We start from the raw sequence: 14,364 nt of genomic DNA on the forward strand, positions 1-14,364 counted from the left end.
TTAAAATTTTTAGTTTATAGTTTATAGTTTTAGTTTAGAATGTTAGTTTAGAGTGTTAGTTAGAGTTATAGTTTTAGTTTAGTTATAGTTAAGAGTTTTAGTTTCGAGTCTTAGCTTAGAGTTTTAGTTAGAGTTATATTTTGGCTTCGTTTTAGTTAAGAGTTTATAGTTTAGAGTTTTGCTAGAGTTATAGTTTAGTTTAGTTTAGAGTTTTTAGTTTAGTGTTTTAACCTAAAGTTTTAGTTTAAAGTTTTAGTTTAGTCAAGATTTTTAGAGTTCAGAGTTTTAGCTTAGAGTCTTAGCTTAGAGTTTTAGTTGGAGTTATAGTTTAGTTTAGTTTTAGTTAAGAGTTTTAGTTTAGAGTTATATTTTAGTTTTAGTTAAAAGTTTAGAGTTTATTGGTTTAATTTAGAGCCTTATCTTAGAGTTTTAGTTAGAGTTTTAGTTTAAAGTTGTAGTTTAGTTATAATTAAGAGTCTTAGAGTATAGAGTTGTAGTTTGGAGTCATAGATTAGAGTTGTAGTTAGACATATAGTTTAGTCTAGTTAAGAGTTTTAGTTTAGACTTTTATCTTAGAGTCTTAGCTTAGAGTTTTTAGTTAGAATTATGGTTTAGTTTAGTTTTAGTTAAGAGTTTTAGTTTAGAGTTGTAGTTTGAGTTATACTTTAGTATAGTTATAGTTAAGAGTTTTAGTTTAGAGTTTTAGTTTCGAGTCTTAGCTTAGAGTTTTAGTTAGAGTAATAGTTTAGTTTAGTTTTAGGTAAGAGATTTAGTTTATATTCTTAGCTTAGAGTTTTAGTTAGAGTTATAGTTTTGAGTATTAGTTTAGAGTTTTAACCTAAAGTTTTAGTTTAAAGTTGTAGTTTAGTTATAGTTAAGAGTTTTAGAGTTTGGAGTTTTAGCATAGAGTCTTAGCTTAGAGTTTTAGTTAGAGTTTTAGTCCACTTTAGGTTTCTTTAAGAGTTTTAGTTTAGAGTTGTAGTTTAGTTACAGTTAAGAGTTTTAGAGTTTAGAGTTTTACCTTAGTGTCTTAGCTTAGAGTTTTAGTTAAAGTTATAGTTTAGTTTAGTTTCAGTTAAAAGTTTTAGTTTAGAGTTGTTGTTTAGTTTTTGATAAGAGTTTTAGTTTAGAGCTTTAGTTTGGTACTAACTTAGAGTTTTAGTTATAGTTATAGTTTATTTTAGTTTTAGTTTACAGTCTAGAGGTTTAAGTCAGAGTCTCAGCTCTTTGAGTTTTAGTTAGAGATATATTTTATTTTAGTTTCAGTTAAGAGTTTTTTTGGACTTGTAGTTTAGTTTTAGTTAAGAGTTATAGTTTAGAGTTTTAACCCTGAGTCTTAGCTTAGAGTTTTTAGTTACACTTATAGTTTAGCTTAGCATTAGCTAAGAGTTTTAGTTTAGAGTTGTAGTTTAGTTTTAGTTAAGATTTCTACTTTAGAGTTGTAATTTAGTTTTAGTTAAGAGTTTTAGTTTATAGTTTAGAGTTTTAGCTTAGAGTCTTATCTTAGAATTTTAGTTAGAGTTGTAGTTTAGTTTAGTTTCAGTTAAGAGTTTTAGTTTAGAGTTGTAGTTTAGTTTTAGTTAAGATTTTTAGTTTAGAGTTTAGTTTTAGTTTATGGTTTTAGCTTACAGCTTTAGTTAGAGCTATAGTTTAGTTAATTTTAGTTTAGAGTTTAGTTTTAGTTAAGAGTTTTAGTTGAGTTTAGAGTTTTATTTTAGAGTCTTAGCTTAGAATTTTAGTTAGAGTTATAGTTTAGTTTAGTTTTAGTTAAGAGCTTTTTTTTAGAGTTTAGAGTTTTAGCTTAGAGTTTAAGTTTAGAGTCTTAGCTTAGAGTTTTAGTTAGTCATAGATTAGTTTAGTTTTAGTTAAGAGTTTAGTTAGAGTTACAGTATAGTTTAGTTTTACTTAAGAGTTTTAGTTTAGAGTTATTGTTTAGCTTTAGAGAAGAGTTTTAGTTTAGAGTTTAGAGTATTAGCTTAGAGTCATAGCTTAGAGTTTTAGTTAGAGTTATAGTTTAGTTTAGTTTTAGTTTAGATTCTAGAGTTTTAAGTTAGAGTCCCAGCTCTTAGAGTTTTAGTTAGAGTTGTATTTTATTTTAGTTTTAGTTAAGAGTTTTAGTTTAGAGTTGTAGTTTAGTTTTAGTTAATAGTATTAGTATAGAGTTTTAGCCTAGAGTCGTAGCTTCGAGTTTTTCGTTACATTTTTATTTTAGTTTAATACCAGTTAACAGTTTTAGTTTATAGTTCTAGTTTATTTTCATCTAAGATTTTTAGTTCAGAGTTTAGACTATTGGATTAATATCATAGCTTTTAGTTTTGTTGAGCGTTAATAGCTTAGTTTATTTTTTTTAAAGAGCTTTATACTAGTTTCTGTTAAGAGTTTCATTTTAGAGTTTTAGTTTAGAGTCTTAGCTTAGAGTCTCAGTTAGAGTTATAATTTAGTTTATTTTTAGTCAGAGTGTTAGTTTAGAGTTATAGTTTATTTTTAGTTAAGAGTTTTAGTTTAGAGTTTAGAGTATTACCTTAGAGTCGTAGCTTAGAGTTTTAGTTAGAGTTAGAGTTTAGTTTAGTTTCAGTTAAGAGTTTTAGTTTAGAGTTGTAGTTTAGTTTTAGTTAAGAGTTTTAGTTTAGAGTTTTAGTTTAGAGTTTTAGCTTAGAGTTTTAGTTAGAGTTAGAGTTTAGTTTAGTTTAGAGTTGTAATTTAGTTTTAGTTAAAAGTTTTAGTTTAGAGTTTAGAGTTTTAGCTTCGAGTCCTACCTTATAGTTTTAGTTAGAGCTATATTTTAGTTTAGTTTTAGTTTAGTTTAGTTTAGAGTTGTAGTTTATTTTTAGTTAAGAGTTTTAGTTTGGAGTTTAGTGTTTCAGTTTAGAGTCATAGCTTAGAGTTTTAATTAATAGTCTTAGGTTAGAGTTTTAGCTAGAGTTATAGTTTAATTTAGTTTTAGTTAAGAGTTTTAGTTAAGAGTTTAGAGTTTTAGTTTATAGTCTTATCTTAGAGTTTTTGTTATAGTTATAGTTTAGTTTAGTTTTAGTTGAGAATATAGAACTTTAGTTTAGAGTCTTAGCTTATAGTTTATAACTAAAGCTCCTAACTAAAACTAAACTAAACTATAAATCTAACTAAAACTCTAAGGTAAGACTCCAAACTAAAACTCTAAATTCTCAACTAAAACTAAACTAAACTAAAACTCTAACTAAAACTATAAGCTAAGACTCTAAACTAAAGTTATATATTCTCAACTAAAACTAAACTAAACTATAACTATAACAAAAACTCTAATATAAGACTCTAAACTAAAACTCTAAACTCTAAACTAAAACTCTTAACTAAAACTAAATTAAACTATAACTCAAGCTAAAACTATAACCTAAGACTATTAATTAAAACTCTAAGCTATGACTCTAAACTGAAACACTAAACTCCAAACTAAAACTCTTAACTAAAACTAAACTACAACACTAAAATAAACTAAACTATAACTAAACTAAACTATAGCTCTAACTAAAACTCTAAGCTAAGACTCTAAACTAAAACTCTAAACTCTAAACTAAAACTCTTAACTAAAACTAAACCACAAATCTAAACTAAAACTCTTAACTAAAAATAAACTAAACCATAAGTCTAACTAAAAACTCTAAGCTAAGACTCTAAGCTAAAACTCTAAACTAAAACTCTTAACTAGACTAAACTATAACTCTAACTACAACTCTAATCTATGACTCTAAACTACAACTCTATACTCTAAAACTCTTAATTATAACTAAACTACAACTTTAAACTAAAACTCTAACTAAAACTCTAAGCTAAGACTCTAAAGTAAACCAATAAACTCTAAACTTTTAACTAAAACTAAAATACAACTCTAAACTAAAACTCTTAACTAAAACTAAACTAAACTATAACCCTAACAAAAACTCTAAGCTAAAACTCTGAACTCTAAAAATCTTAACTAAACTAAAACTTTAAACCAAAACTTTAGGTTAAAACACTAAACTAAAACTCTAAATTAAACTAAACTAAACCATAACTCTAACTAAAACTCTAAACTAAAACTCTTAACTAAAACTAAAAAAAACTATAACTCTAACTAATACTATAAGATAAGACTCTAAAATAAAAATATAAAATATAACTAAAATAAAGCTATAACTCTAACTAAAAATCTAAACTAAAACTATAAACTAAAAATATAAAATATAAACTAAAAATTTAAAATAAAACTACACTAAATCTATAAACTAAAACTCCTAACTAAAACTAAACTAAACCTGAACTCTGACTAAAACTATAATATAATACTCTAAAATAAAACTATAAATTAATAACTAAAACTAAACTAAAAGTAAAATCTAACTAAAACTATAAACTAAACTCTAAACTAAAACTATGAAATACAAACTAAAAATCTTAACTTATGATTTGGTATTTTTAATTATGCTGGTTCATGATTATACTTTTGTGAAAGTCTCTTGTTTCTTCCTTTATTTGCTAGGTTTCTTCTCGTGTCGTGTGTGTGTTGTTTGAAAATTTTTGAACCTGTTCCCTGCATTATATGAAAAAGATTCTTTTGTTTGTTAATTTCTATGTCTCAAGCACGCAAAAAAAAGTATTAAAAAATGTGGGGAGGGGCCCAAAATGTTTGGGGGAGAGGGTGGGGCCCTTCTGCCACTCAAACACGCAAAAAAGTTTAAAAAAATGTTGAAAGGGGCCCAAAAAGTCGGGAGGGGGCGGGAGCCCTTCTGTGTCTCAAGCACGCAAAAAAAAGTATTAAAAAATGTGTGGAGGGGCCCAAAAAGCTGGGGGAGGGGTTTTTCCTTGGGGTTGGGTTAGGGGACCATACAATACTGTTCAAATGGAACTTGTGTATTATAACGACCACAGAGTTTCACCCCAAAGCATCCTCCAAAATGTCGATTATTTTTTTTCGCCCAAAATATCCCTAAAATGTCGATTAATTTTTTTCACCCAAATAATCATCTAAACGTAATTTCTGAATGTTCCTTTTGTTTTGGCATCCCTGCACTGTCACATTCAAAAGTCTCAGGAAACCATTTCTCGCGTTAAATATATTCAATCTGTCTTGATCTCATTTGAAATTCTGAAAATATATCTAAGGTGTTCCTAGTTAAACTATTAGGGCTTCGAATGAATATTAATATTTATCTCTCAGACCAAAGACCAGAGAAGCCATATTTAAAAATGAAATTGTCTAACTTGATTTTCATCATAGCCTATTACATAAAACCAGGCTAGAAGTTCTTAGAAAGAATAGGTCGTATCGTTAGTGGATCAATTCACTTAGAAACATCCCCCGAATGATCTAGAATGAGACACGTGATCTTCTTCCCGTTAGACGCTCTTATCTGGCAATGATGTAAACTTAGCTTCGGAGTAATAGGCTTAGAAACAACAAACAAGGTGACCAACAAACAGAACAGAACTATGAAACAACATCAAATCATCTAACCATCAAACCATATAACCATCAAACCATATAACCATCAACAAACAGAACAGAACTAAGATAAAACATCAACCAATATAACCATCAAACCATATAACCAACAAACAATATAACCATCGAACTCTATAACCGTCAGACACTCTTATCTGGCAATGATGTAAACTCCCGTCTGTATTCTAAGTCCCTGATTGGCCTAGAAAAAGACACGTGATCTTGTACAGTTAGACCGGTTATAGATTGCAGCAGAGGTGCCCCGTAGGAATTAGAGAAGGGTTCCTACTTATGGACTTATCCAGCTGCCTGATTCTTTTGGGATCATCTCTTTCTATTACAAAGAAGAAAAAACCTTTGGCTTTTTCCTGTTTTCAGGGTGGCAGCGGTAGCTGGTGACCTAGTAAGAGACGATCACGTCCAATGTTAAGAAATATAATAGCCCATAACTCCTAAAAACAGAATCAGATCAAAACAAAAAATACACCATTAAAACCGCCTTGTCGAAAACGTCTATATAGGAAACTTTTTGTCATCTGGCTTTAACAGCAAGGGAAATATATTGGCTGGAAAATCAAGAAAAGTGGCAGCTACTACAGCATTCTGCCTAAACAACATCTCTTTTTTCCCTCTTTTTTTTCTTTTCTACAGATAGCTTGGCACTGGAACATCGTAGAGAGTTGTTCAATAGCTCATTTTAAAGGAAACCACTATATCTAGTGCTATTTGTAGTATAATTTTTTTATTTTAAATAAAATCAATTTTTTCACTAAAAACTGCATTTTATGCATTTTAATAAACCCCTATCTGGCAAGAATTCAAATTGGGAGTTCCCTTTCATAGGGGGAGGGGGCAGGGGAGATGGTAAGGCAGGATGATGCTGGGAAAGGGAAGTAGGGTGGGAGGTGAGTGGTCGGGTTTATTTTAGCAAATGACGGATGGAGGCCAGAACCAGTTCACAAATTCTTGGACGCATGCAGAGGAACAAATTCGGAGGGATTTGGATTTTTGGGACGAATGTGTACTCTCTGAGCATATGAATTTCATGGGTCTTGACGTAACAGTAAAAAAAATAATCGAGATTATCAAGCTCTGAACTGGACAATGACTGTTACCCATGCAAGTAAGTGATTCCCTTTTTTGTTTAAGCTAAGTAAAGGGCTTCATCCTTCCATTTTGATTGAGAGCGAGGGACTCTCCTTAGATCTTGTAACATGAGCATCCCTTGGATTCGAAAGTTTACCATTTTTTGGTTGCCGGTGACTAACAAATGGTTTCTTGAGTTACAATTGAATTTGAAGTTAATTTAGATTGGAATAAAATTTCGTTTAACCAAGAAAGCTCCTCTTAATTTCATCAAATTCATCTTTTTCATAACCATAGTATCATTGAGTAATTTTTTAATTTGTGATTCTTACTTAGCAATCAAATTCGTTAACCGAGTTTGATTAACCCGTGCTTTTTCAGTTCACAAGGGAACACTACAACAGTTGAACAAACCACTTCAACGAGAATTGTTTCGACTATTACTAACACACCACCTACACTCAGGTAAGCTTTGTATAAAGTCTTTCAACTTGTAACAGGTGTTAAAATATCAAAAGTACTACACACTCTGTTTTGACTTTTTGGATTGAAATCAGTAAAATAGAATGAAATACTTCAAATCTCTTTTTTGAAATGCGCCTCCAATAGAGAATGATTTAAAGCCAACAAATGGTCTTAAATATTTACTAGACATGTACCTATATAATTCGCAAGTATCCCTAGCTCCAAGACAATCATTAAACTTCAGCTCTTAAGCCAATCATGTAACATGAAACAACAGGTACCTGAAAGCTGAAGCCAATCGTGTCATTTTACGCTGTACGTGTATACAGTCAGTAATTTCAAATAAAATATTGACAAATTTCATACATGCTCTGTATTGTGCCGAAAAGGAAAGCATGATTTGGTCTTCACCTGAAAACCTGTGTCGTACAAAAGGTCAGTACTGCCATCTGCTAAGTCATTAACTGAAGTGGGGATGTAAATCTGCATTAGTTCGATTTGCACTAACGATTTCAGAATCTCAGTCAATTGTAGTAATTTAAGTAGGTACTGATTCATCTCAACACCTGTAACGGCGGAAAGCCGAAGTATCTAGTGACACAGGTCAATCCTCCAGAGGTTGGTTGGAGACTAGAGGAAAATAAGTACCATTTGATAAATGAAAAATTGTCTTCAGTACCTCCTTCCTTCCATGTTGTATTTAAATGTAACCGTACTGAAGGGTTACTTGAACCTTCAAAGTTGTTGCAAGAACAATGTATCAGTGGACTTGGCAACTGCAAAGGCAGGTGCAGGACTAGCTTTCGGCAAGAAGTATTTGAGGCAAAAATGATGACGTATAGCTTGCATTGTTCTTTTTATTGATTTTATTATTAGTTTCCTCTGGGAAAAAAATGGCATAGATTTGATTCTGGCATAAAAAAAAATAATTCTATATAAGATTTTAGCTTGGTGATCAATGCGAAGCCAGCGACTTCAATCTAAAAACTACAAATACTGGGAAGAAACTACATGTGTTTCAAATAAGAGGAGAATATTTATTATCATTAAACAAGTTTTCCCCTTCATCCATCTAGTTTTTTTTCTTCTTTTAATTTTTCTATGTGAACAACCTTTTTATGAGCATTTTTTTTTGAAAAAAAAGTATATGTGCTCGCGTCAATCAAATAACTTGATCCACCAAACCGAATAACTCTGCTTACCTGAAAAGGTAGATTGGCAAGTTTTCATATTCGGGTTCGTGTCTTTTTATTCAAATTTGCAATATTTATCAGCAAATCAATTTTTAATTTATTTCTGTACTAATCATACGTCTAACAGACTAATACGAGAAATTTTGGTACCATATTAGTTAAAAAAAAACTTTTCTTGAATAGCTGTGTTCCTGATTCATTATCTCTAGATTGGGTTTTAAATTTTTTATCTTCTAAGTTAAAGAGAAGGATGTTTTCATGTTTAAATTATAGAAGTAGTATTCACAGGGGACTTAGAAGCTTAGTATAGTCCAGTAAAGGTACGGAGAAAAGTGGGTCAACCCGGACAAAATTGCAACAAAAGGTTTTTTTACAACAAAATGTTCAGAAAAAATCGCTGAACAACATATCAAAATTCCGCTAAAATCGCCCACCGGGAAACCCTCCCGGGGCTGCTTAAAAGGGGTGAAAAAATAGGATTTTTCATTTTTGACATTTAAGAAGCTTTTTTTACACTAAAATGTTCAGAAAAAATTGCTGGACAACATATTCAAAATCCGCTAAAATCAATGCCGGGAAAGCCTTCTGGAGCTGCTTAAAGGGGGTGGAAGGGGGTGAAAAATTATTTTTTTTCAGTTTTGACATTTAGGAGGTTTATTTTTTTGCACTAAAATGTTCAGAAAAATCGCTGAACAACATATCCAAAACTCGCTAAAATCACCCGCCGGGAAAACCTTCTGGGGCTGCTTAAAGGGGGTGAAAAATCATTTTTTCAATTTTTGTTATTTCGGTACGTTCGGAGACTCGATTCTGGTATGAATCAACCCGCTGAAACCGAAAATGATATCACGTTTATTGTTACACTTCTCTAACTTATATTAAACTACAAAAAATAAGATTTTAATAACTCCATTGCCAAAATAAAGGAAGTAGCTTTTCTTCCGAAGTTTTACAGAAAGATCAGGTCAATGGACGCCTGAAATACTTCGAACAGCCTGCGAAAAGCAGTACAGGAAAATCTCGAACTTAAAGGAGCAGAGAAGTACCTCCCTCTTTTTGCTTCGCTAGTCGTCGTGATCCTGGTTATCTGATGATAATCAAACTTGTGAAACCTAGTTTCAAAATCGTTTCGAAACTCTACTCAAACTCTAGCTCTACTCAAGTTTCAAAATTGGTCAGTTTGTTATTAGAAGAAGCGATCGGTACTGGGCTGGATTGTCACCGGATCTAGTCATTGAGCAAGCTCTAATGTGCAGTTTGGAGACAACAGGCGGAGTAACTCGTGGACGGGGATCACACAAACTCAGCGTCTGATATGGGCTTTTTCGTTGCCGATCTGTGCTGAAGTAAATGCCCCAATGCAAGGTCTGACTAGCCTGAGCTACTCAACAAGTGATCAACACGTCGAAACGTTCCAGTGGCGGATGAAGAGAGATACTGATGACACGGAGGAGGTCCTAGACTTTTTGCGAGCCCTGATTCCGCTCAGAGAACACGGAGGGCTCCTCAACATCGTTACCGGCGTAACTGCATCAGCTAATGTAGATGCGGACACAGCGAAAAAAGTTGAATCCCGAATTCTAGATGAAATGACTGGGAAGGCAGCTGATTCATATTCGTTCCGGAAAAAAGACAAGGCTGTTACAATGGCATCCAAATCAGCTGTTAACATCGATGGTGAACCGGTTTACGTAGATCAAGGGCTTCTGTTTCAGCACTTAGCTACGATGGCGAACCGGGAAGAATTCGATCTTCGAGCCATTTTGTCGTATGAGCTTTGTACGTATCCCCCATCCCTTTTTGGATTCTATGAAGTTCTGCGTTCTGCCGACAAACCATCTCTGTCAAACCTATTTCGAAAGGCGTCAGGGGACCGCACGGATGAGCGATTAGACTCATGCCACTATGTCGTTGACGGTGGCTGGCTGCTCCAGAAATTGACTTGGCAACCCAACTCTACATTTGACTTCATTTGCGAAAGTTACGTCAAGTATGTCACCACTAGATTTGGAAAAACTTCGGTATTTTTGATGGATATGACAATGGTCCTTTGACGAAAGGTATGTCTCACCTCAAACGTTCCAGGGGTAAATAGTGCCCAGTGATAGAATTTACTGGTACAACAAAGTTAACAAGAAAGAAGGAAGAGTTCTTGCAAAACTGCACATACAAGCAGCGGATAATTCTAGTAATAGGGGAAAAATTGTCCTCGACAGGTTGTTCGGTACGACATGCCTCTGCTGACGGGGATGTCCTGATTGCAAGCACAGCCATTCATAGTGCAGGAACTCAGTTGACGTGTCTCATCGGCAACGACACTAACCTCCTTATCCTTCTCCTCTATCATGTCACTGCCACCCACAAAGGCATGAATTTCAGATCCGAGACTAAAGCTTCAAACGAACATAAGCTATGAAATCTTTGTTCCATAAATGAAAAACTGAATGACATGTGTGGTGCAATTCCTTTTCTGCACGCGTTCCTAGGCTGTGACCCCACTTCAAGATTACAAGGAATTGGGAAATCTGTCGGACTGTCATTGTACCTGTCCTAACCGTCTTTCCGTGAGACCGCTAAGGACTTTATGGACTCGAAGGCTACGAAAGACGAGCTCATTGTAGCTGGCGAACAAGCTCTTTTGCAAATTTATAAAGAAAAGCCAGAAAACACTCACGTGTCATTGAGACATCATCTGTTCTTGGCCAAGCGCGCTTCCTCAGTAGTAGGGAGGCAATAACGACTCCGAGAGGGGCACCATATATGGGCATAGAATACTGACAGAAGTTTACAATTTCGCCGGATAAGAAAGGTACTATTTGGTACTTTAAAGCACCATTTTCAAGGTCGATTTATTTGTTGTTTCTAAGTGTATTGACTCCGGGACGAAGTTTGCATATGCGCACTGAATTCTAACGGTACAATGTATTGATCTACGAAGGGGGACAGATTTCTGAGAAATTGACTGCATAATCGACTAGGACAAGAGGGGAAGTAGATTTCTGAGAAACTGATTTGCATAATCGGCGTGGAATTATTGATCCACGAAAGTGAAATTAAGAAACATTATGGCTTCTTTAATCTTTAGGTCTGAGGGATAAATGGTCTTTAGTGACAGAGATAATCTAATATTCTATTTTTTAAATATGGCTTCTAAGGTCATTAGACTTAGCGATAAATTAACATTCTATCGAAGCCTTAATAGAGTAACCAAGAACACCTTAGAGATGAAGAGATTAACGCGGGAAATTTTTTCATGAGAATTTCAAATGTGACAGCGTAGGGATGCCAAAACAAAAGGAACACGCAGAAATTACGTTTAGGGATTATTTGGGCGAAACCATTTGAAACATTTTAGAAGATGATTTGGACGAAACCGTTTGAGACATTTTAGAAGATGATTTGGGCGAAACAGTTTGAGATATTTTAGAAGATGATTTGGGGTGAAACTCTGTGGTTGTTATAATACCCAAGTTCCATTTGAACAGTGTTATAAGGTCCCCTACCCCAACCCCAATGGGCCCCCGGGCCCCCAAATACCCCCGAGCCCCCAAAGGCCCCCTGGGTCCCCAAAGGCCCCCTGGGTCCCCAAAGGTCCCCAAGCCCCCAAAGGCCCCCAAAGGCCCCCCAGGCCCCCAAAGGCCACCCGAGCCCTCATAGGACCCCCGAGCCCCCAAATGCCCCCCGAGCCCCAAAACACCTTCCAGTCCCCCAAAGGTCCCCGGGCCCAAAAAGGCCTCAGAGCTCCGAAAGGCTCCTAAGGGCCCCTAAAGGCCCTCCGGGCCCCCAAAATCCCCTCGGGCCCCCAAAGGCCCTCGGGTCCCCAAAGGCCCCCTCCCGATTTCCTTAATACTTTTTTTGTGCACTTGAGACACAGAAGGGCCCCCACATGTCAAAAGACTTTATTATATCTTTTCAGAACAAGTTCCTTTCTTAATATCCCTCTTAAACCCAATTTTACAAGTTGAAGTACTCAACCTTTTCACCCACAACTTTATTTTACAGCTTTTTGAACACTCCAACACCAAACAATACTTTTCAAAGGCTTTATTATATCTCTTCAGAACAAGTTCTTTACGTAGTGTCCCTCCTAAACCCATTTTACAAGTTGAAGTACTCATCTTTTTCACACACAACTTTACCTTACAGCTTTTTACATACCCCAATACCAAGCAATACTTTTCAAAAAGGCATTATTATATTATTTCAGAACAGGTTCTTTTCTTAATTTCCCTCCTAAACCAATTTACCAAATTGAAGTACCCATCCTTTTCACCCACATACAAACAGAAAAAGACAGACACTTTAGACATACAAACCAACAAGGACAGACCCTTCAGACATACAAACCAACAAAGACAAACGCTTCAGACATACAAACAGAGAAAGACAGGTACTGTAGACATACAAACCAACAAAGACAGACACTTCAGACATACAAACCATCAAAGACAAAGAATTCAGACATACAAAAAGAGAAAGACATACATTTTAGACATACAAACAGAGAAAGACAGACACTTCAAACATACAAACCAAGAAAGACAGACACTTCTACATACAAACAGAGAAAGACAAGCACTTCATACATACAAACCAACAAAGAAAGACACTTCACATATACAAACCAACAAAGACCGACACTTCAGACATACAAACCAACAAAGACAAGCACTTCAGACATATAAGCAGAGAAAAGTAGACACTTCAGAAATGCATATCAAAAAAGACATACACTTTTGACCTATAACGCAACAGAGTAATACACAATAGATATACAAAAAAACTAATAAAAATACTTTAGACATGCAAACAGAGAAAAACAAGCACTTTAGACATACGAACCAATAAAGACAGACACTTCAGAAATACAAACCAACAAAGACAGACACTATAAACATACAAACCAACAATGACAAACACTTCAGACATATAAACCAACATTTCAGACAAACATTTCAGACATAAACACATATAAAGACAGACAATTTAGACATACAAACCAACAAAGACAAACATTTCAGACATACAAACCAATAAAGACAGTCACTTTAGACATACAAACCAACAAAGACTAACACTTTAGACATACAAACAGAGAAAGGCAGACACTTTAGACATACAAACAGAGAAAGACATGCATTTTAGGCATACATACTTACAAAGACAGACACTTTAGACATGCAACCCAACTAATACAGACACCTCAATCTTACACTCAAACAAAGACAAAGACAGGCACTTAAGACACACAAGGCAACAAAGATATACAGTGCAGATACACCAACAGAGAAAGACATGCACTTAAGATATAAAAACCAACAAAGTCATACACTTTAGTCATACAATCAGAGAAAGACAGATACATTAGACATACCAACCAACAAAGACAGACACTTCAGACATACAAACTAACAAATACAAACACTTCAGACAAACAAAACAAAAAAGAGAGACACTTCAGACATACAAACCAACATAGATATACACTTCAGACACACAAACCAACAAAGACAAGCCCTTCAGACATACAAACAGAGAAAGAAAGGCACTTCAGAAATAAAAACCTAGAAAGACATACACTTCAGACTTACAAACCAACAAAGACAGGCACTTAAGACATAAAATCAGAGATAGAAATGCACTATAGACATGCAAACCAACAAACACAGACACTATAGACATACAAACAAACAAATACAATCACTTCTGACATACAAACAAACAAAGACACACAATTCAGACATACAAATTGAGAAAGACAGGCACTTTAGACATACAAACAGAGAAAAACATGCACCTTAGACATACAAACAGAGAAAGACAGACACTTCAGACATACAAACAGAGAAAAACAAGCACTTTAGACATACAAACCAACAAATACAAACACTTGAGACATACAAGCCAACAAAGACAGACACTTTAGACATAAAAAACAACAAAGACAAACACTTCAGAAACACAAACATAGAAATAAGGTTTTTTTAGACGTAAAACTCATCAATGACAAACACTTCAGACATATAAACCAACAAGGACAAACACTTCAGACATACAAACAGAGAAAGACAAACACTTCAGACGTACAAACCAACAAAGATAGACACTTCAGACATACAAACAAACAAAGACAGTAACTTTAGACATACAAACCAACAAAAACAA

At 34.2% G+C, this 14,364-nt stretch overlaps 1 protein-coding gene across 2 annotated transcripts in view; it reads left to right on the forward strand.

Annotated features, from left to right (window-relative positions):
• Positions 1–14,364, forward strand: part of LOC148943512 (uncharacterized) — a 204,707-nt gene that overhangs the window by 67,003 nt on the left and 123,340 nt on the right. For both annotated transcript variants that reach the window (XM_089101541.1, XM_089101542.1), the window contains exon 2: positions 6,923–7,006. In XM_089101541.1, coding sequence (XP_088957667.1) covers positions 6,923–7,006 — 84 coding nt within the window. The remainder of the gene's footprint in view (positions 1–6,922; positions 7,007–14,364) is intronic.

Source organism: Artemia sp. Qi Xiang Cuo, chromosome 15 (assembly GCF_049724085.1).
Source record: "Artemia sp. Qi Xiang Cuo chromosome 15, ASM4972408v1, whole genome shotgun sequence".
Lineage (NCBI taxonomy): Eukaryota > Metazoa > Arthropoda > Branchiopoda > Anostraca > Artemiidae > Artemia > Artemia sp. Qi Xiang Cuo.